The sequence below is a fragment of the Parus major genome, chromosome Z, assembly GCF_001522545.3.
Source record: "Parus major isolate Abel chromosome Z, Parus_major1.1, whole genome shotgun sequence".
In the NCBI taxonomy this organism is placed as follows: Eukaryota; Metazoa; Chordata; class Aves; order Passeriformes; family Paridae; genus Parus; species Parus major.
Window position 1 is genome coordinate 2,160,636 of NC_031799.1, and position 23,723 is coordinate 2,184,358.

Sequence of the window (23,723 nt, forward strand, 5' to 3'; positions counted from 1 at the left end):
GGGGCTGCCCTGACCCAGCTGCAGCTCCAGCACTTGGCCTTGTTAAACCTGAGAGGTTCCACATCTCCAGCCTGCCCAGGTCCCTCTGGATGTCATCCCATGCTCCAGGTGTGTCAGCTGCACCTCTCAGCTTGGTGCCATCTGCAGATTCCCTGAGGCTGCCCTTGATGCCTCTGTCTGTGTCATTAATGAAGATATTCAGGGACTCTGGTGCCCATATGGACCCCTGAGGGACACCACCTGTCCCTGATGTCCACTGGGACCCTGAGCCATTGACCACAACCCTCTGGATCAGTTACCCTATTCTCCTTTGGGAAGGTGACCCTCCAGACCTAGAGCTAGATGTGAGGGGACTGGGTATAAATGAGTTTCTGTCACTTTGAAATCCTGATCTTTCCTCTAAATTTTCACATTGCCATTGACTGTGTTGCTGATGATATTTTTACCCATTTCTGGACAGCAGGAGGCCATATCCAGATGTGTGCTGGATGTACACTCAAGACTATTTTTGGGACAACCCAAGTTTGAGTGGAATGACGCTCAGGTTCTTTGCTCCCTCAGGCTCCACCAGCCTGGATCAGCCAGGACTGTCCCTGGGGATTCTGTGGCACTGCTGTGCTTGCACTGAACCAGCCCCTGTACTTCTGAGAGTTGCTCCCGAGTTGTTCTGACCCAGGTGAAAGTGTCACCCAGAGGTGAACCTCATGCTCACCTGTGCAGTGAAATACCACAAACTTGATGTTGTGAAGCTTACCAGAGGTACATTGATGTCAGACCAGGTGATATTGGGCACTGCAGCTACGGGCTTGATAAGGGTTGTGGGGAAGAAGGGGTTGTAGTGTCCTGTGGCTGCCAGGTACAGGGTCACCGCAATGTTGAAGGGCAGAGTGAAAACAGGAAGGTCCCATTTGCTGAAGATGGATCCCAAAGCACTGGACAGGACTGGGCTGAGAACAGGAGAACAAATACAATTATAACTTCACAATTAAATACTGTTAAAACATCACAATTTTTAGGGGTGAGACAGCCTTCCTCTTTGGTCACAAAATGGTAATTTTAGCAAATAAGGGCAAATACACTTCCTTGTAGCAATGCCAAGTGGTGAATACTTCAGTATCTTCATCTGCATCAAACAAAGAGTTGTCAAAAGCTGTTCATATTTCTGAAAAAAATAATCCCACATCCATGTATGCACCCAATACAGCATTTGGGCATGGACAGAGACAGGCAACCTGACTTACTAGTCAGTTTATAATTTGAACAAGAAGCAGAAAATGAAATTTTGGGAATGTCACAAGAACTGTGGAGAACTTTAAATGGTCCAGAAAAGCTGCTGTCTTTCTTGAGGAGGCAGGAGGGAGTTGGAAATTACCCAATTTGCCTTTTTTCTTTTTTGCCTATATTTTTTTTTTTGTTTTTGTTTTTTGTTTTGTTTTGTTCTTGTTTAAACATTTTGAAGGATATCAGGAAATGGCTCTGAAAGAGAAATAAAGAAGAAGTGATCAAAAAGGGTAGAAAGGTCTTCAGTTAAGAAAGATGGAAGTATTTGCTATGTTAGACACTTTTTGGGGACTGTGAGACCCAACAGACTGTAAAGAAAGAGCCGCCACTGTAGCAGAGCTAGGAAAGGTGTTGGTATCAGACTTCACTCAGACTTTGACTGATGTAATTTTGTTCTGCCCGGATACCATACAAAATCATACAGTTTACTGAAAGCTGAGACTTTTTTTTAAATAGCTTGATTTAATATTTTTAGCATGTAAAGTTTTTGGGTAGAGACTCAGCCGAGAGCAGAGCACAAAAGACATGCAAACCTTCAAAACCCAAAGTTCTTGTCTGTAGAACCTGAGTTATAATCTTTGTTTGATCTGCTCTCCTCAGGATATTTCCAGACTGCCTGATTTCCACTTGAAGTATGTGTCCTCCATATTGGCAAGGTAATATCTGGTTTTTATGGGCCCCAGAAAGCTCAAGGAAGAGAAGAAATGAGCAGTCCTTGGTGCAAATGGCTCATGTTCTCCTTCCAGAAGTGTTCTTCTGCTACAGGTGAGCTGAAAAGCTCCTACAGTCCACTCCAAGTAGCAGTGAACATTACATAGTTTATAAAAAATCAATTTAAAGACTTTAATTTTTCAAGGAACTGCATTTGAGCCCTGGAAGGTCATTAAGCTGGTTATAATAAAAAAATGACCCCATCCAAATTATTTGACACTTCAAAAGCAACATCTTGTGTCCTGCTGTATAGATACTGTCAGAGGGAAAAATGCTTTGCTCTCCCTGTGTAATCTCAGATGAAGCCTACTCTTTTTTTGACAAGATTGGTTCCCAAAGGAGTTTACAGACTTCCTTGCTTGCAGCTGTCGGAAAAAAAAATAAAAAAATCAGTACTTCAGTGAAAATGGTGTCCTAATTTCTGTGCTGAAATACAAAGCTTCTGTCACTTACACATCTTGTCAGGAAAAAAGGAAACAGTTAAATAAATGCTGACTTCTAAAGCTGAAAGTAAAAGTATCAGTTAAAAAAAATCACTGAAGTGTCTGATTTTAAAATATTTCAGCTCTACCCTCAAGACTTGTGAACTAAACAATGAAGAAAATTTTGAACAAAAGACCTCAAGGAATTCTGGCAGATAAGACAAACTAAATGTTCTTGCAACATCTCCTGGATTTTGAGAGATTGTTATATGATGACCTTTACTGAGAATGACTTAAGAAATAAAATGTAAAACAAATCTAATCTTAAAAGCAGTGAAAATCCAATAATAGCTTGCATCTTACTGCTTACAGTGATTAAAATGTGACTATTAAATTAATTTCAGTTAAGGCTGTTAAACAGATTCTGCAGTGCTGTTCAGATCCATATTCAAAACCAGCAAAATTTAATCCTGGAAGGACATAGTCTGTCCACTGGAGCTACTTGGAGGAATTAATTTTTGCTCATGACTGGTTGCACATCTGACAAGGGAAATATTGAACTCAGCCCTGGGATGAGTGCAGGGTTGACTCGTGGATGAGGAAGAAGCGTTGTGGTGTTGGGTGCAGCGACCTCCCACCCGTGTGTGTCCTGCTGCTGAGGGCTGTTTTTGGAGGATTGGGGTGGGACTGCTTTGCCTGTGTGGTATAATCAGTGTTTTTGTGCCCTTCACTCCTACCACGAGCTCTGTGTGACGAACACAACCCTCTGGTGCCGTCCGGTCTGGAGTTACTGGTGTAGGGCAGAGGAGGCCTCAGTGGGCCTGAGCTGTTCGTAGCCAGACCCACCCTTTGGGAATTGTCCCTAGGAGGATCAGTGGCACTTACCAGGCCATGGATATCACTGCCACAGGGGGGAGAAGCCACCAGTAGTAATCCCCTTTGTCAGAGTAGACAGCCATGAGCAGGCCCACCAGGATCCCGTTGTAGCCGTGCAGCCCGGCTGCGATGGACGGCCTGTGATGGAAAGAAGTGAGAGGTAGAAAGCTTGGCTGGAGGTGGGACCCATCTCTGGGACCCACTGAAATGTGGTTTGTGAATGTCCTGCCCCTGGTGAAGGGATGAAAAGTGAGATTACTGATGTACTGCCTTGCACTGGCGTGTGGAAGGGGGAAGTTTGGGGGCTGAGGGATGATGGAGAGGGATCCTCGTGACTCAAAGGACCTACGTGGTTGTGAGATGAATGATAGATTTGTCTTTACAAACAAGCTGTGGGTCTGCTGGTAGATAAAACTAGCACAGAGAGATAAAAGAAACAATGGAAAGGACTCCACTCACTGATCGATGAATGGAAAAAAAAGTATTTGCCCTTACAAACTGTAGGTTCGCTGATAAATTAAACTGGATATTAAAAGATGAAAGAAACAATGGGGAAAAACCATAAATTCCTTAAGAATTAAAAATTAAAAGGGAGGGTTATACATTAGAGAGGAATCCTAGGTATCAGGCATTCCAGGAAGTCTGTACCTCTCAAGTACCGCAGCCAAGGAAAAGAGAGAGGGACGTACAGCCAGGAAATTAGGATAAAAACGAGGCTGCATCCTCCAAAAATTTGAGAGACTCCAGAGGAACGCCCCATGGCCTCTCCCTTTATTTAAATAAAGTAAAAGGACCCCTCTGTCTCTTTTTTGGACATAAACCTCTGGTGTTGGTGGATTAATTTAATGTGAGGATGGCTATAAGGGAGGAAGAACTGTCTTCAGGAGGACAGACAGCCACAGGGACAGGCCAGCTCTTGTTGGGCCACAGCTCTGTCTTCACCTGAGCCTTCTGTCTCTAACAGAGGCTCAGGTGAAGACATCAGAGGGCTCCAAAAAATATCACCACCATCAATTTTTATGAAGGGCATGAGGACACGATGTGCCACCTACCTGTCCTGACTGAGGGCCAGCGCAGTTAACGTGGACACAGTGGTTCCAGTGCAGCCTGTGAGCATCCACCAGGGGCTCTGGATGAAAAGCCCCACTAAAATGATCAGTCCACTGAGAGGATTGTTGACAAACATCACCTGAGAGGTCCCTCGCAAGATCCAGTCCACCAGCTGAACCATTAAGGGTTTGTCTGGAGGAGATCAAGGCAAAACACTGTTGAAAAGACATCATTTCAGCAAAGCACAATCTCTGCAGCCTCTTTCTGGGCACAGAACAGAGGTGAAATATTAACAGTTCTGTAAAAAAAGTCTCTGACTGATTGTTGTCTCGGCATATTTTGCATCTGTCACTTGAGAACTAATATAGATGGACCGGGCACTGCTAAAAAATTCATGGAGGGACAGACAAACAAGTAATTTATTTATGGTGGTCAGAGGACTACTTGCATGGTAGATCACCTTAGATTCTGCTATAAATTCAGTAAGGAGACAAACTCTTTTTGGTTTATAATTCAAATGCAGAGGGGGACTCTGAAAATATTTTGTACGCATGTAGGGAAATATGAAAAGGAAGCAATTTTTCTACTGTAGGAAGAAAATCAGCAACCCTGAACATGGTGGTATGGTGTACATAGGAGATGGGGTCAAAGGTTTCTAAAAAGTATTTTGAGAGCTAAATTAGAAAACAGTAATTATAGCTTGGACTCAGGGCAAAGAGGCATTTCTAGAGGACAAGAAGTTATTAGAGAGGGTTATTGGACCTGGGCAGAGTAAACAGACACCAAGCACAGATACCTCAAGTGAGTGTAGGGAGAAGGTGGGATAAGGGCACTGCAATAACTTTTTGCTGCTGGTTCTCCTCCTGCAAATTGACTTGAGTTTTTCTTCTGCCTCTCTTCTGGGAAAAGTGCAACCATTTCTGAACTGCTGTGTGCTATTAAAGGATGATGCAAGTAGAATGGATAGGAGAGGGAAACTGCTTGTGTGTACAAGATGTTCAGATGTTCATGCAATGTGTATATTCAGCTTTTATTGTCTTCAAAATTTGAAATTAATAATCTTAATTTGATCGTTCATTAGATGCAGTGTAAGGTTCCAGAGTATTTTCTGAATATGGGCAATGGCTTATTCCTAAGAACTCCTTTCAGGCAGGGTTAAGGAGGGGGAGCTAGAAGGAGGAGGAGGAGGAAGGGGTTCCTTAGAGGAAAATGAACAGGCTTGTCTGAAATAATTTTAATTAGTATTTGGTGTTGAGCTATGTATCAGCAATACACTTAGTTTCAGACACAAGCATTAGCTGTAAAAAGTCAAATATAACCAGAGGACAGTGGCCAAAGCTTTCCAGAACACCGAGTAAGAAAAATTGTCTACAAAGCATGGACCACTGGAGTAAAGAGAAAACAGGAGGAGATATTCCTGTGTCTGGGGATCACACTGGCCTGGCTGTAAATGGATGTCTCCTATTTCTCTCCCATTGCTGGAGGAGTACTGCTAACAGCCCTAGCCTTGACAGAGTACCCACAGTTTTACACAGCTTCTCAAATCCTCATCCCCGGTAATTACAGGTAGCTTGGACTGTCTGCTCATGTATTGCTCCTGTCTGGACAGTGAACCTTTGAGATCAGTCTTGTCTTCTGTTTTTTGGCATTGTGACACTCTCTCAGTGCTTCTGGGCACTGCTATGTCAGACTTGATGCTAATGACATGTAACTGATTAAGTGTGAAAGACATCTTAGGACCGTGCTGAATTTTGCCTGCTGCCATAGTGATGGCCAGAGAATGCAGTGAGATTGTCTTCCTGAGAGTGAGATACTTGAAAGGCCAGAGTTTGCAGTGAGCTTGGACCATGCTGCTTCTGCTCTGCTTCAGGGGGTGAAACACATTTCACTGGAGGTACTGCTGGCAATATGGGTATCCCCAGACACACCCTCCTTCTTACTTTTCATCCACTCTCCATATTCTTTCATTTCTCCTGTGAGATACCCAAAACCATGGAGGATCCAGTTTCCACTTCTCCACAGCAGGTCCTGAGCTCTTGGCATCTCCTTCTTGTACAGCTCCCTCTCATTGGGATGTTCAGTCACAACGATCTCGCCGAGCTCCATCCTCTTTTGGGTAATGGCAAAGGGCAACTGTAAATCACAGAGACAATGTGGTAGAAAAAACCCTTTTGGGCTGGTCTCTGACAACCTGTATCACCCAGTGGTGATATCTTTTATTTTTTAATAATTTTTATGGAGAAGGGATCTGCTGGATCCACAGCTGGGAGGGGTGTGTGCTGCAGTGGTGTCTCCTCTCAGGGGTGGGGACCAGGCAGTGCCCTGCTGCTGTCGTGGGGCTGTGGCACACAGAGCTGCAGGGGGAAAGAGATTTGTGGCATGGTGCCTTGCAGCACTCCACCCTCACTCCAGCTCCTGGTGCAGCCTGTGACAAGCTGCTGGTTGGACATGACACATGGCATCTGCCAAAAAACTGAGTGGCACCTGTGTGCTGACCATGCTTGGGTGAGTGTGGCTGCTGTGGCAGGTGCTGAGAAGGGAGCCTGCTGAAGTTTGTCCAGCAGTGAGCTGGAGACAAGCAATGCAAATTGCCAGGATGGCAGCAGAGAGTAGGGGACGAGAAAATACGAGAGGAGAGGCTGAAGTGTGTGTCCTTTCTGATGTTGTGAGTTGGTGCTTTTGTGTATCACCAGGAATCTATGATGCTCCTCATTCCATATCTGCCTTTGATAGGCCATCAAAAGCAACCTGGGGTAACATCAAAGCACTGCACAGAAATCAGCATCCACATGTGGCTTTTGACAAGGACAAGAGCACCGGCTCAGGGTTGTGTGCTCCTCAGCAGGTGAATATTCAGGAGGAATAAGGGTTTATTAATCTCCCAATTACAGTTATGGGGCTTTGCTCATTAAAAAGTCCATTACCATATAAACCTTAAAGAGAAAATACACAAATACACTGCACTGCAGCCTGGTGAGTTACACTGCAGGTTACACCCTCAAAATTGCATCCCTGCTGCCTGGAGGAGCCTGGCATCAGATGTGGGATTTGCTCTGGTGATCTTGATGTAGTGTGGCTGGGTTTCTTTTCGGTATTGGCCCAAAGTGGACTGTGCTGTGGAGGGCTTGCCCCCTGTTTGGTGGAATATGGGCACCATCTTCCGGTGGGAGCATGTTTATGGGTGGCTCGGGAGAGGCTGTCTGTCGGAGCTGGAGCCTGCAGCTGCAGCAGGGAGGGATGCCTGGCTGCAGGAAAGGCTGCTTTGCAGAGAGGAACAGTGTCAGGAAGACGGCAAAAATACCAGTGGCTCTAAATGCCCTCGGAAGAAGGTCCTTGAGCAAGGAAAGCTGTTTTCCCTCTGTCCTGGCAGCGCAAAGCTAAGTGCAGCCCTGCAGAGAGCTCTGGCTCTCTCTGCCGGCAGCTCTTCCCACGGCAGCCAGAGCCTTTGGGGTGACCTTCAGCACCAGCATCCGCACAGGCTGCGGTGTGAAAGCCTACTAGCAAAGCCTAAGCATCACTGCCTTTGTCTGTGCCTAATGGAGGGGCATTATAGAAGGTATTACATGGTCTAAAACAACAACAAAAAAAACAACCAAACAAAAAACCCCACAACAACAACAACAACAACACAAAAAACCCCAACCAAATGAACAAACAAACAAACAAACAAACAAACAAAAGTGGTTGTGAAAGGAATAGACACCTGCAAATCTTGAATCAGGTAATTAGGGATTGGTTTGGCTGGGAAGGAACCTAAAAGCTCATCTCATTCCACCCCCTGCCATGGGCAGAGAAACTTTTCACTATCCCAGATCACCTTCCACTATCCCAGGGCTGTCCAGCCTGGCCTTGGACACTTCCAGGGATGGGGCAGCCACAGCTGCTCTGGGAAACCTCTACCACAGCCTCACAGACAAGACTTCCTTCCTTATATGTAAGCTAAATCTCCCCTGTTTTAATTTAAAATCATTCCCCCTTGTCCTGTCCCTGCAGGCCTTGTCCCCAGTCCCTGGGCAGCTCTCCTGGAGCCCCTTTAGGCCCTGCCAGGGGCTCTCAGCTCTCCCTGGAGCCTTCTCTTGTGCAGGGGAGCAGCCCCAGCTCTCCCAGCCTGGCTCCAGAGCAGAGGGGCTCCAGCCCTTGCCCAGGGGTGTTTCAGGGGGTTGACAGGGAGGTTTTGAGGTTTTGCAAAGTTGTGCTCAGTGTGGGAATAAACAAGGAGCAAAAGAAGAAAAGGGGGTGGTTTTATTATCCTTCTTTGTTTTCTGATCTGTAATCTCATTCTGGCAAAAAGCTGAGTCCAGTTCCTGGTTTAAGGCAGCCTTGGTGACTGTCATTTTTGGCTATTCCTTGTGGCTAGCCAGGAAGTCCTTGGCATAGGGAACACTGAGCTGGAGTTCCCCTTCTCCTCTCCTGTGTCCTCTAGGCTGAGGGAATTTGCAGTGGTTAGATACTGGGAATTTACATCCCTCTGAGATAGTAAGAAACCAGCTCCTACTGGAAAAGCAGATATTTGTGCCAGGTTATATCCCATGAGCACTGGGGCTTTGTAAGATGTATAATTTCCTCAGGTGTAGCTCTGGGCACCTTCAGGTGGAAGCCAAGCCATCTGAGCCCACACCTGCCAGCAGAAAGCTCCTGCTGTTCCCACAGGCAGATCAGCCTGGGTGCTCTATAGGCACCCAGTATTTTTTGGGAGTGACATAGGGTCTGAGGGCAACAGCACAAGCAGAAAAGAGACTCCAGGGAAATGCCAGGCCAACACCTGGCTGTCACTGAGGTTGCTTTTCCTACAGAGGTTCACAGTCATATTTAGCAGTTGACCTGATAACAGAGATAAATCTCTGGTGAACACTGGAACAGGCTGCCCAGGGCAGTGGTGGAATCAAAAATTGTCTGAATGTGGCACTTGGGGACATGGGTTAGTGGTGGCCTTGGCAGTGCTGGGTTATTGTTGGACTTGATGCTCTTAGAGTGCTTTTCCAACTTAAACAATTCTATGCTTCTGTGATCCTATTCCATTTTCTCTACTTTGTTTATTTGCTCATGTTCTCCCTGAAGTGTTTTCCAAAGGATTCCAAGGGCTGAGGTGGGCTCAGGAGCTGCATTGGATCCATGTAAGGGAGACTGGAACATGTCCTATGGTCTTGAAGTTTTAGGGATACATCAATAAAGAAAGGTGAGTGGTCCCTTAGCTGTGAACAGTAACCACCATGAGCTGGGCAGTACAGCTGTTACCAGCAGGGAGAATAAATGCCAAGGGGTCGTGTCTAAATCATCACAGCACATGGAAAGCTTATGCTAATTTTAAACCCCACTGGGAAAAATTGGGGGTTTTACAAAGCAGAAACATGACTTCAGAGCTCCTAAACCCTATACTTACAAGGCTGCACAGCTCAATTCCCTCTGAAACTGAGATGTGGGACCTGTGTTTTTTCAAATTTCTTGTTTTGCTCACATCATTTAACTGTCAGGGGTTAAAGGCAATGTCACCATATTTCCTCTTCATAAGGGGAAATCATAAGACCCCTCTGCAGTCAATTCCCATCTGTAGAGAGAAAGTAATATCTCCAGAGAGTGACTGGTATCTCTTTTTCCTAACTTACCTAGCTGGGTAGTGAAAAAGGAAAAAAAAAAAAAAGGGTGTTCTGCTCTCTTTTTCCACTGGCTGCAGAGGGTGGCTGAGCTTTTAAGGTCTGTTTGCAGGCAAGAAAAGTTCCAGCCTAGGAGTCTTTGCCAAGGTCAACCTTGAAGTTTTTGGAAGTGGGATCTATAGTCGCAGGCTAGTGCTTTTAAATCACCGAGCCATCTGCAACAGGCCTGTAACCTGCATCAAGTCAGGCATTGAAGTTCTGGGGCTAAGGAAAAAAAACCCCAAAAGTAGCCCCTTTTTTTTATGATTCCTGTTTTCTTTCTTCTTATGGATTGGAAAGAAACAAAGTCTCATCTTGGATGGAGCACACTCACCCTCCTCAGACAGCAAAACGACCTGGGACATGGCTGGAGGAGAAGGCTGAAGAATTACCAGATTTTGTGGGAAACAAGTAGTGGGGAAAAAAATAAAAAGCACAAAAAAATAAAAGCAAAAAAAATAAAAGCAAAAAAAAAAACCCCAAAAACCAAACAGCTATCAGGGGATGCTGTAAGCCTCTGCAGTGCTGCAGTGCTGAACCATGGGGCTTTATGTAAGAACAGCACAAGGGGCTGCAACAGCTGGGTAAAATCCTGGAGGGTTGTGGTGGGCACAGGGATTCCTGCAGGATCATTTCACCCTGGGAGAAAAAACACCATTTCTATGCAGAGAACACCTGTCAGTCTATCGATGGGCTGGTGCTCAGTGGTACAGGCTGCATGAATAACAGAGAAATCATTTGAACAATTATCTAATTAAGGCTAATGAGAGCCTGAATCACTTATGGCACACCTAGGGCTGATGAGGAATTCCTTGAGAAAGGGCCTTTTGTTAGCAAACACCAATTCATCAGCGTGGTAATGAGCAGTCCTGCTTGATAAGAACATTTTCCAGACTGCAGGGTAGTGCCAGGTGGTTGGGACTCACCTCCAGACCTACCTGTGCCTGCTCATCCCCCAGCAGACAGCTGCTGCAGCCTGCTTTTGAGGTGCAGGGTGCTGACAGCACAGAGAAGTGTATCTTTAAGGCCTCCCAGACCGAGCTCTGGGTTTCTCTTTGGCTTGTGCTGCTAAAGAAAACGTTCCCACCATCACAAAGCCTTCACTGATCTGGTGGCCCCATGCAAATTTAAAAAAAAGTAAAAAAAAGACCAATTTTTTTGGTCAGAACAGTGAGATGGTGCATGGCCAGCGTGATGGGTGATGAGAACACTTGGGCCAAATGCTCTACAGGGCTGCTGTTTGTGTTGGGAGCTTGGCCATGTGTTAAGGTACCTGGAGCCAAGCCTGGATGAATTATCTTTCCCCTTCTGTGCTGAGAGCCCAGTCATCAGAAACGCACTGACTTCAAGGGATGTGGCCTCACAAGGGCCTTGAAGAGAAGCAGTTTGCAAAAGCCCATTTCTCTCCATAAGAAGCCATAAAGGAATAGAGAAGAAATACCATGTACAGCTAGGGGGAAAAGCTTTGGGAAAGTGACAGAACGCCAGGCTGAGTTGGCACGGCTTTACCAAGTGAGGCTCTACCAGGGATCAACCTGTTATGTTGAAAGCAAATGAATAAAGCAGGGCATTTCAGATCAGTTCCTGAGGATGCATGGAGCACAGTTTCTGAGACAAGGTACAAACCCCTTAGCGACAGACCTTTAAAATAAAAAAAAACAAACCAAAAACAAATAAAAAAATCAACCCAAAAACACCTAAAAGGAAAAAAAATTGCTCAAGTGACCTTTTTACCTATCACAGGCCTTAAATTAAGCCAGATTCCACAGTTCTATCATATCTTTACATGCACAACCACAACAATTAGCAGCTGGGGTAGTTTAATGGGGCTAAATATGATTCTCACATCCATATTTAGATAACTGGCTTTTACAGTGTGGTCTTGGAGTCTTTCTGTGTCATCCTTTCCCAGTCTCTGTACTGTGTAACACAATACTTTGCTCCAAGGTGAAAGTTTACTTCTTCTTTCCCTCTCTGCTGCAGCAGTATCTCCCACTCTGCTGGTGGAGGCACAGAGCTTATTTAATGGATTTGATTTGTGTCTGTGGTAGAAGCTGGCATTATTTGTATTTGGATTGTCTGTACACCCCCAGTCACACACACTTACACACACTTGCAATGTGTGTAACTGTGGAGGAGGCTTTGGCTTCCTTACCTCAGGTCTCCTGAATGGTGTTAGAAAGGGATTCATGGATGCATAAAAGAGTTTGTGTGGAAAGGGACATTGTCTCACCCCCTGCCATGGGCAGGGACACCTTCCAGGCCTTGGACACTTCCAGGGATTGGGCAGCCACAGCTTCTCTGGACAACCTGTGCCAGGGCCTCTTCACCCTCACAGGGAACAATTTTTTTTAATATATTATCTAACTCTAGTTCTCTTTCTCTTGACTCCCTATAATCATTTAAAGGCTTATTGCTGTGTTGCCTCTCCATGGCTGACATGGAATGATCAGCATCATCTCCAAGGAGATCAGCCAGGTGTGTGGGACATCATGGTTGGGATGGGATGGATTTACTTCCAGAAGTTTCAGCATCATCATTGTAGTGACACAGAGAGACTGAAATGGGACCTGTGAGGGTTGGATGCCTGTACCTGAGCATCTTGCCTTGACTTCCAGTGAAGAGCTGGTCAATATATGCATCTAGAGCATGATTCATCCTCTCCCATCCTACACAGATGAATCATGTCCCAAATGCTGTCACATTTTCTGTCTATAATGGGAAAGACAGACAGCTCAGATGCACACAGCTGCACCACGTGTATGCAGGGAGAGGCGTGATGAGTCTCAGCTAAATGACTGTCCTAAGGTTACTCAGGAAATCTGTAGCTCACTGGGATATCAAACAAGTACACCTTCATGTTTGCACCAAGTGCCTCATACGTGAAGAATTTTCAAAATCCTATCTGTTTTTTAATAATAAAAGTAGTTCAGGTCAGGTAGATATTTTAAGGCACAAAAAAATCCTGTTTTTCTGCATATGGTTCCAGTTATAAAACCAGAGGGGAAAACAAATAGAGAAAATATGAAATATAAAAACCATAGCTTCTAAACAGAATGTTTTTCAAAGGTTTCCATGAGGTGTTGGCTGTTCGGCAAAGCAGACTGTAAAACAATTTTACAAGCCACATTTATTCTAAGAGCTCCACTTATTGAAGTACAATTCAAACTCTTGTTCTGCCGGCCAAGTTCCATAAATTAAACACTTGTCCAATAACACATACCTCTCCACTGTTTCTTTTTGGCTTTTTGTGTTTGTGCGTCTCTCTCACTCTTTTTTTTTAAAAAATCCTTTGCAAGTGGAAACAAAAAAGGGTTTGCTTGTTTTAGGAATGGATTTAAGAAGCAGAGCAGTAAAAGTAAAAATAAGGCAAGGAAAAAGAAAACAGGTCAACAGACTAAAATGAGACTTTTGTTCCATTATTTTGCATCCTGCTGACACTGATTTACAGCAAGGGCTAAATCTGTGGTGTGAAGCTGTGTAGTGTCAAACATTCAACTGAAGTTGTGCCTCTGGATATTATGAGGAACTTGCCAGGTGACCTGACAGCTCTGAAGAGAGGTTGGATGTGAGTCCTGCCTTCAGAGAGAACCCAATATCCCTCCCTTCCCTAGAGTTATGGCCTTAGAGATGTGATCATCACCAGGACCAGCCTTTTCTTAGAAGAGAGGGGACAGGGAAGGGTGAGATGTCCTGTCAGATCTGGAGCAGGAAAGGACTCACAGATAAAGGAAAAGCCCTGTCAGTAGTACTCCTGGACTCACTGGGCCTTCCCTTTCCCACCTTTTTCCCTGTTTATCTCTGCTGTCAACCACCTTCAGCTCATGCTGCTCTTTCAGTTTGGTTTAGAGTCTCATTTCCTGGCTGTGTCTAAACCTTGCAGATTCTTTTATTGAATTATAAAGGCTGGAAAAACCCCCAAGACCACTGAGTTCAAACTTTGACCAATCCCCACCTTGTCACCCAGACCAGAGCACTGAGTACAACGTCCAGTTTTCCCTTGGACACCTCCAGGGGTGGGGTGTCCAGTGTTTAGCAACATTTTCCACAAAGAATTGCTGTCCTGTCCTGTCATATCACTTCTCCTTTAGTGCAGGATCTGTCCTGGTGGTCACACCTGCCTTGTTGTGTCAGCATCTTCCTGAGTTTCACTTTGGTGTGACCCCCCTGTCTTTCTCCTCCACACTGACCATCAGCTGCCTGTCTTCATTTTCATTCATTCTTCATTTTCAGAACGAGTCACTGCCCCGTCCCATCAGGAGGGAAAAACTGACTCCCTCAACCCATAACACTACCTCCACTTGTCTGAAGCATTTCTAAAGATCCTCTCTGGTGGTGCAAAGCTTAGACATCCTAACATGAGCTCCAATGAAATTAATGCCTTCTTTATCCCCGAGAGTAGTGAGGTGGGAATAATACAGTAAGAAACTGGACAATATCTCTGCTTTCTTATTAATTCACAGTGAAAACTTGGGTAAGTCAGCTGCTGAATGTCATCAATTCAGAGGTGACCACTTAAGTGAGAATAAATCCTTTAAACTCACTACAGTGATTCAGGGTCCTACTCTGTAAAGGCTTGAGTGTGATGGAAATGAGCAGCCAAATGTGAATCAGTTTGGAGCTGCCAGAGAAATTACTGTTCTTTGTTGAGGGCTACCTTCTGCCAGGCTGAGATACTATAACTGATAGGAGCGAAAGAGAGGACAGGGAAGGAAATGTACCTTAGGACATTTTAGTGTGGAAGAAGGCAGATTTAATTTAGCTTCTGCTGAGGGGGATTTTAGGCACCACGTTCATACTGCAGTAAGTTTGGAGGCAGTCTTGTGGTCAGTCTCAAAGGCTGGGGAGTGACCAAAAGAAGGCAGGGACATCAGCTCCTTCAGAGGGGCAATGGTTAAAGGTGATGATTCCTGCTTCAGCTGCCCACTCAGTCTGCAAGAGCTCAAAGAGGGCTTTGAACAAGGACATTTTCATGGTTTTCTGTGTGGCTGCTTAGGTGGTGCTATGTGGTTTTCTCACGCCAGGAAGCACAAAGGGCAAGGCAGGGTTGGAGTGTCCATGACTCCCTTGGTGCTCTGCAGACAGGTGATTTGTGATCTGCAACACCTGTGCTCCAAGACCAAATGACTAATGTTAAATACACTGAGAAACCTTTTTTATTCTATGCAAAATTACCTTGTTGTTAAACCTTTAAGCTCTTCATTTGGGGTTGGCTATCCTGTGCAAACCTTGGGGAGCTGGCAAAACCCCTTCATTTTGGTGTGAAATACATTGCTGCTTTTTTTTCTTTTTCTAGCCTAGCTTAGCAAAGGTTTGCTTGTAAATATTTTAACTGCAAGTACAATCACGTGGTGTCTGCTGTTCCTGGGCTGATCCAGCTGAATACTGGGCTGTCTTTAGCAAAGCATGGTAAACCACAGACTGTAAAGTGCTAGGTGCTGCTCACAGTGAATTAAAATGTCAGAGCATGGCTATTATTTGGTTAATCTTGGGACAAAGCACTCAGCATTTTAATATGGTAACCGCAAAGGCATTTCTCCATATAGTTCACTTCACTTGCTCTTTAATAGAAAGTTAATGGGGATTTTCTTTTTCAGATAGCAACAATTTATCATGTGTTTCCCTGGTAACTACAACATCGTGAACCTTCCTTGAAAACTCCATTGGGATTCCTGCAATGTTTGTGAGCATAATGAATGGTAAGTGTAAGGCAAACCCATTGAATCACTTTATTTTAAATTCTGGCAGAGACATAATTTCCCACAGTTCATAAACATTTACAAAAAAGGAGTTTACATGAAGAAAAACAGTTGTTTTTATCACTCAGATCAAAGAATACATTTATCTGGATGTATGGATGCGTTTTCTTCCAGCTTTTGATAAACTCAGGTGACAATCTTTAAGAGGCTTCACAGACTAGTGCGGAACCTTTGAAGTCTGCAGCTTTGCTCACCTGAAAACACAGACATCACTTCTGCTCTCTGTTCTGTGTGAGTCTGAAGTTTGCACTTCAAAGATTGTAAACGACAGGACAAATTTCCCAAGCTGCCAACTCCAGATTTATTGGAATAAAATGGTAAAGTGTGGCATGTTGCAGGGTACTCAGGAGCAGGCTGGATGGGGCTTGGAGCAATCTAGTGGAAGGTGTCCCTGTCCATGGCAGGGGGATTGGAACTAAAAGGCTTTTAAGATCCCTTCTAATCAAACTTTGCAAGGATTCTCTAATTTGGGGTGTTGTCTTCACCCCCCGTGTTGCAACTTCTTTGCTCCTGTGCCATGGTATTGGCTTTTCTGCAGTGGAGAAATGGCCTTATGTCTTTTTGAAATGCAGTGCAAGGGATTCCCCTAATGTTAATGGTCTTTTCATCAGACCTAAGAATGGAGAGATGCAGAGGAGTCAGGGCTGCAGATAAAAACTTATGTGACAGAGTCTGGCTGTAATCTCAGGTTTTATTCCTCTGTAGTTAATAAAACATCACTTATAGAAGTGAGAGAAGGGTCATATCCATCAGTCTCAGTGGAGCTGCTCTGGATTCTTGTTGTTGTACACAAAAAAATGTTTCTGGTGCTGTTTGCAACTGGGGACTTGTTTACTGCAGGATGGAGCAAGGTTTTTCTTGCTCTTCGTTTTGTGGAGGATTTTGAAGGGGTGTGCAGACCAGCCTTGTTCCTTTACAGAAGTTTCTAACAACAAAAAAATTAAAATGGATATAATATATATATATATATATTTAAATCTTCCTAAATGTTTAATTTTGCTTTATTTTTTTCCTTTTTAGAAGCTATTATCTATCTCCAATGTCACATGTGAATGTTCCCTGTGGCTGCAAGGGGAGAGGGGACATTGCTGGCTAATTCTGAGGCTGCCTAGAGTTGTGACAAGCGTTTTCTGATGTTCAGCCTTACCCACAGATGCAGGTGGTGCTATCTCCTCTTTCCAAACATGTTTCTGGTAAAGAACTTAAAACCTAAGACCAAAATCTGCCTTCTGTCTTCTGGAGACTGACTGAGTTATGGATTTAGAAAAAATCTCAGGGTTAAGATTTGTGAGCTTCAGCATAACACGTCCCAGTGTATTTTATTTTATTTTGTACAGAGGACATTTTTTACCTGTTTCTTTTGGCTGTGGTGGCAGCCCTGTCCACAGCTAGTGTTGGAAATGGGGTTAATACCCATTGTACAGGGGATAAATGAGACTAAAATCTATGCAATCATATATTTTAGATGAAATGTCCATGTTTGTGAGGAAAGGGAAGGCAGACAAAAGAGAAAGAGCATTTTGCCAGACATCCTTCTGTGTATCATTTGCAAGTGTGAGTGCTGTGAATTCCCCTACAAGGCTTGAAGATGTTTTCAAATTGAGCTTCCAGAGAAAAGAGTTTGGAGATCCAGGGGGAGGTCAAGGTTCTTCAAAGCCGAAGAGAGGAGAGGAAGGAGTGGAATGTAGGGACCAGTTTGTGGTGTGAGAAATAGGGAAGTGGAGACAAAGTCATAGCCATTTTCTGTAATTAACACCTAGTTCTTCAAGTGGAAAAGAGCTGGAAATGTGGTATTGGTGACTCTAGTAAGGTACTCCAAATTTCACTCTGTGGATAACACTGGGCTCCCTCTCATAGCTGGGTAGCTGAACAAATTTGGAGATCATCTTCAGGCTGAGCAGAGTGCACTGCCTGAGGCTTGGAGTCAGTTGCAGGTGTAGAAATTACTTGGAAGAACATGGAGGCAGGTATTAGGAATTTAAAATTTAAATTTTTCACTGAAGAATTTTAAATTAAAAACCATATCAGAATTGTAGAATTGGTTCAGGCCACGTATGTTCATAAATTTGTACAGCTTGGGCTTTTAAAAAAATGTTGTATTGCTACTTTTTGATTAGCAATAGTAGCATGTAAGAAGATAGTCTTAGGTGGGGTTATGAATATGAAATTATTTACTGCAGAATGGTGGCTAGGGTTGAGTTTTGTTAACTCCATAGAGAAAAGCTGTGTGCTGCTTTCAGTAGATTTGGCTGCCTTAGTCTGAATTTTTTCTTGGTGTGTATTCCTGCCCTTAGATCAGGGATAACTTCTGTGAAACTGGTGACTACAGAGCTACAGTCATTTTCAAATTTGCAAGTCCTGTGATGGAGGATATTGATATCACTCTGAGTACTTTAAGCTCTAGCCTCTTGATGTGCTTTATGCCTTTTTCATTCTCTGTATTATTAGTACAAGATATTTTTACAGGATTTGAAAGATGCATTGCAGAACCTTACTGCTGAACTTTGGCACGGTGGTGAAGGAAAATACAGAGTTTGCATCAGCTTGTTTTACTCGCAGTAAATTTTCACCCTGAGGAATATGCCTTATCTGCAGCCAAGGTTAGGTTCAGTGCTGGGTTCTATTGTAATGCTCAAAATGCAACATTTTGTTTCAATGAAGGCTTCCAGTTACGTGGAGGAAACATCTAACTAGTGTGAGTTATTTAAATGCCACACTCTTAGTCTTGTGTGACCCTGAGTGCTTTCTGCATAGCCAGTTCTTGGGTAATATAGGATTTATGAGACCGAAGGAGGCTTAATGAAGCTTACAATATAAATTTGCCAGTTGTACTGAGTCCAGTGCAAAGGTTGGGATTAGTTTGGAGGTCATGAAAAGTTGATTTGGAAAGCTAGGGGTTTGGAAAGCCAGACATCAGCTTGCCTGATGAGAAGGGAAGAGCCAAAGGCTGCTTCCACTTGCTTTGAATCCCTTAGTCTGAACCTCTGAGGTGGGGTTAGACTCAGGGTGCACCCCAGAGTCCTTGATGTGGACCAAAATACCTCTCCACAAAGCTGATCTGGGATTTCCTGTGTTTCCAGGAAATGCTGAGGTGACATAGTAGGTGAAAAAACACATTTTAAATAATTTTGCCCTTGACATTAAATATGTCACCTCTGTGCCATGGTTATGTTTTCCATGGCTACAGCACAAGTCAAATACCATGGCTGATTCCCATGCCTCACCATGAATAAATACTTAGTTTTGCACTAAAAGAGAGGAAAAGGTCAGATCTCTTTCTCTCTTTGGATATAAAAGAATAATTTTAGAGAGAAAGATGTCTTTTATTGCTAAAAAAGCAGCTTCAGGTCACTCCACATCCAGAAGTAACAGCTGTGTTTAGCAGAGTACTTTGTCAGAAGAAAATAAAAAAAGATCAAATGCAGAAAGGGAAAATAAAAGAGTTACAGTCTGCATGTATTAAAGCCTAGTTTAGCTAAATTCAGTGATAATTTTTCAAAGGAGAAAAGTACTGCAATAAAACATTTATTGTGTTTTCGTGCTTGTTTTCATTCCTTTGAGAAAAATGAAACAGTTTTAAGACTCATTCTATACTAATTTTTTTCCTAGTTTTTCAGTTCAAGCATTAAAAAAAAAATAAAAAATAAAAAACTCCAAAACAGTTATTCACACAGTTCTCACTATAGATTTTACTAGAGAAAAAAGTTGTAGCTTTCTGGATGGCCCATCCCATTTAAGAAGGCATAATTTGGTTTAAATGGACATTGGCAAGGTTCTTAATAAGGGTATGAGTTATTAAAGAAAACCAGATATTTGGAATTGAAATGAGGAAAAACAAAAAAATATTTGAGTATAAAAACCCCTAAAATACATGTGCTAGGAATAATTCATCAACATGACTTGTGCTCAGACCCATTTGGTGGAGAATTGTTGAGGCCCAAGGCACAAAAAAGGATGTTTGGGCAGCAGAAGCCAACTTGGAGGCTGTAAAGTGATTTGTTTCTATTTCCTTGTATCAATTTAAACAGTCAAATCAGCTTTACAGCTCTGAAATAAACACAGTTTGGAGTTTATGTGAGTTCAGGATGGTGTAAGTGTATGTTTTGGACATAGTAGGGAAATGAGAAGAATCATTTGCAACCAATTTGCCAACATGTTACTCAACTGACATATCAACAAGCTGATTGAGGTAATGGGAGAGATAAGTATTTTAAGTTGTAAAAGTGTAAGAAGCTGAGAATTTGGAAAAGGGAATTAATCTTGAGGTTCAGCAGTCATTCATAGCCAGGTACAGGATGGTGTGAGGGGAACTTGGGCACTGCTGTTCCTGCCTTGTTCCTTGACTTGGTTCAAGGGACTTTTGACTCATTGGAGAATGGACATGCACAAGGCAGAGGACAAGTGACCTGCGGGTTGCATTCATCCTGCCAAAATATCATCTAGCCTGGCAGCTGCCTCTCCCTGACTCCTGTCCCCGGCACAGTGAGCTGCTCCACCTCTGCTGGCAGCTGGCTCCTGTCCTGGGGTGTGACTTGATCAGAAAATACTTCTCTTAGTTTTCCAGCCTAACATGGAAGAATGTCGTGCTTGTTGACAGAGCTGAAAATGAGGGCAACTGAAGGAAACAACCTTATTTTATCAGACCTGCATTAAGTCTGTGCTTTTCTGCAGCAATGTGAGTGCCTGAATTCTCTGGCCCCAATGGGGTTGGTTGCCCATCAGGATCTGTCCAAGGCTCCAGCATTTGTGACTCACAGACACCAAGTCCCTGTTCAAGCCCTGCTGAAGTCAGGGGACACATGGATTGCTCTGTTGTCCTCTCCGGAGCAGGCCACCTACTGAGCTGAAGCTTTTGGCTTTTCATCAGTTTTAAAAATAATTGATATGAATTGTGATAATGACTGGTTTGTAGATCTTGCCTTTGGCTATCCACAAAGCTGCTTAGAGAATTGCAATCTTTATATGACCATGGATATCTCAGCCGTGTCACTGAACTCAAGGGCAGCAAAACCTTCAGGGATTTATTATTACAGAGAAGCTCCTCCTGCTTCTGAAAGCCTCTTAAAATATTTTATGCAGCATATACTTACTTATCCCTGGACCTTCTGAACATGGTTCTTCCATTGCCTAAGGCCTCAGTCAGCTCTAGAAATAACCCTGCCCTTGCTTTAGAAAAGTGCATGAAGTGTCTTGTTTCATGTTTTACAGGTGGGGAGCCTAAGAGTAGGATCATTTAAGTCTGACATGTTTGCTTGTGATTATGGAAATATCTGTAATCAAACATTTTAACAGTCAGTGCTATTTTCTAATCTGTGTGTGTGCAGTCTGATGTCTTTTGAAGGCAGCAGGAGGCAGGAAGGCCTCACAACAGGGAAAATTAAGCCAATTATCTCTGAGTAGATGTAAGGACTAAATGCCCCAATTTTAACCTACCACTTCAATACCTCTGTGATTCAGCCTTTCCCTCTGCAGCAAAATGGGAATCACTCTGCTGGGAGCTTGGGGTGGGACCTCAGGGAGAGAGGTGAGGGTTTAAAGAGCTTTTCAGCCCTTTTTCTCTGTTCTGACAACCCCTTTCAACACCACGGGAGGTATCATGACGTCCCATGGATGGTTTGGTGATGATTTGCCAGCCCAAGTGGGCCTGAGCTCTGAACACAGGATCACAGAATGGTTTGGGCTAAAAGGGACCTGGAAGACCATCTCCTTCCACCTCCTGCTATGGGCAGGGACACCTACTGTGCCAGGTTTCCCCAAGCCCCATCCAACCTGGCACTGGACACTTCCAGGGATGGGTTTGGCTTGTGGTGTGAACTGCCATGGCTAAACCCTCTTCTGTGGGTGATCCTACCAGGGGTGGGCTGGTGAGTGTCAATCCTTTCCTCCTGCCCCCTCAGACTGATCCTCTCCATCATTACTGGCAGCATGTTTTGGCCACAAGCACTCCTGCAAAACTGCTGCTGTGTATGGAGTTTATTTCTGTATCATGGCTGAAGTCATGATGAAATTTATAGAGGTCAGCACAGGTAAGTATCCCACAAAAGCCCTGCCATAGAAGTTTATGTGGGTTTAAATATCCTAGCAGTCTCATGTGAAAAACAGAGTTTCAGGCATTTTGGTATTGCCATTGGTTAAATAGATTTCAGGTCTTTATTATGCTATTGAAATACTTGAATCACCACTTGAACTAAATGAAAGCTTACTGTGTGTGCATATAATTGTTTTTCTTGCTACCTTTTACTTGATTGGGGTTGAGTAAGGTTAGCAAAAGCATTAAATTAATTTTCTTGTAAAGTTATGCATTATGAAGTAAGAGGTATAAAAGTTACATTATACATGGCAAATGTCTTGAGGGTTTGGTTTATAGACTTGTTTATATTTTTATTTTAATGATTATTGCTTTCTTTGTGTCATTTCCACTTTTGAATCTCCATACTCATTACATTTTTATTATCTCTTTTATAAAATAAATGGCAGCAAACCAGACAATTTTGTTCTTGAAATAAATAGATCCAAATATATCTCTCAATAAATTAAATGTTGTGGCTGCAAGAGGGACTTTTCCAAAGTCACTAAGCTGAAGGCAAAGTCAATTAATAGCTGGCCTTTCATTTTTATGGACCACGGCATGCAGCACATCCATCTGACTTGGCAGACTTGAAATTATCCAAGAGATAGCTGAACCACATTGAAAGATATATCAGTAAAATTAGTGCTCATGGAAGGCAACAGATCAACAGTCCTAGAAATCAAATCCTTGTGAGCTACTTGCAAACCCCCCTGAAGCAATTTTGAAGACTTTCTCTTGACTTCAGGGGGCTCTGAATGAGGATCTCTGCCTCATAGCATTTTCAGGGGCGAAGCAAACTTTAGCTACTGATTATCACTGTGGATCTTAACTGGTACATATTCCCAAACGCATTGTGAGACCTGTGGGCGTAGCTTGTGCTTACTGGGAATCTTTCAAAGCACCAAACAGAAGTTTGTCTATTGCAGAACCCCCAAATCACATGATGGTTTGGATTGGAAGTGTCCTTAAAGATCATCTTGTTCCACCCCCTGCCATGGACAGGGACATCTTCCACTGTTCCAGGTTGCTCCAAGCCCTGTCCAACCTGGCCCTGAACAGGATCTGGAGATGGCAAATAGGAGTTTAATTTGTATATCTGCAGTACAAGTGCAATTACTCTTCATAATCTTGTGGGTGAGGAGTCTAGAAATGTCATGAGGAGGAGCTGAGATAGTCAGAGTTTTTTAGTCTGGAGAAAAGGAGGCTCAGGGGGAGCCTTCTCACTCTCCACAACTCCCTGACAGGAGGGTGGAGTGAGGTAAGGGTCAGTCTCGGCTGCCACATCCAAAGTGAAAGGGTGAGAGGAAATGGCTTGAAGTTCTGCCACAGGAACTTCAGATATATTCTGGAAAAAAAAATTGTCACTGCAAGAGTGGTCAGACATTGAAATAAGTTACCCAAGGAGGTGGTGGAGTTACCATCTCTGGAACTGTTTAAGGAGCATCTGGATTTTAGGGGTGATTATAGTGGTGTTGGTTGATGGTGGGACTGCATGGTATTGAATGTCTCTTCCAACCTCTGTGATGGTTCTGTGATAAAAATGACTGGTACTTTTTAGTAATAGGTGGCCTCTGTTCTCTGTAAATATTTTTTTTGGGTGTGCGCATAGATTTTTCTTTTAATAGCCATTGAATTCTTTGTATAATTTTGCTGTTCTGAAACATATATCTATCCAGTTTTTCCCTTTGGATCTAAAGCTGTAATCCCTGCTATATATACACAACAAGCCCTGGGCTACCAAGTCCTCCTCCTGATTGCCACCCATAAATCCAATTTGTAACCCCATAGACAAGCCCTTTCTGCATCTAAGAACCAGCTGTGTTTCTCCCTGGGTATTTCCATGTAAGGTCTGTTCTAGAGCTTTGTTGAATTTGATGTTAATCAGTTTCTTCTTATTTTCTCTTGTTCTCCCAGTCTTCTTCCA

The 23,723-nt window shown here is 43.5% G+C and overlaps 1 protein-coding gene across 5 annotated transcripts in view; it reads right to left on the minus strand.

Moving 5' to 3' along the window:
* LOC107216416 (urea transporter 2-like) overlaps positions 1-23,723 on the minus strand; it is a 301,028-nt gene that overhangs the window by 6,430 nt on the left and 270,875 nt on the right. For 4 of the 5 annotated variants that reach the window (XM_015653569.3, XM_015653568.2, XM_015653566.2 and 1 more), the window contains 4 exons: positions 6,281-6,473; positions 4,343-4,532; positions 3,300-3,428; positions 755-947 (listed from right to left, as the gene is read on the minus strand). In XM_015653569.3, coding sequence (XP_015509055.1) covers positions 755-947; positions 3,300-3,428; positions 4,343-4,532; positions 6,281-6,446 — 678 coding nt within the window. In that variant the 5' untranslated portion in view covers positions 6,447-6,473. The remainder of the gene's footprint in view (positions 1-754; positions 948-3,299; positions 3,429-4,342; positions 4,533-6,280; positions 6,474-23,723) is intronic. The other variant, XM_015653570.2, reaches the window with a different exon arrangement.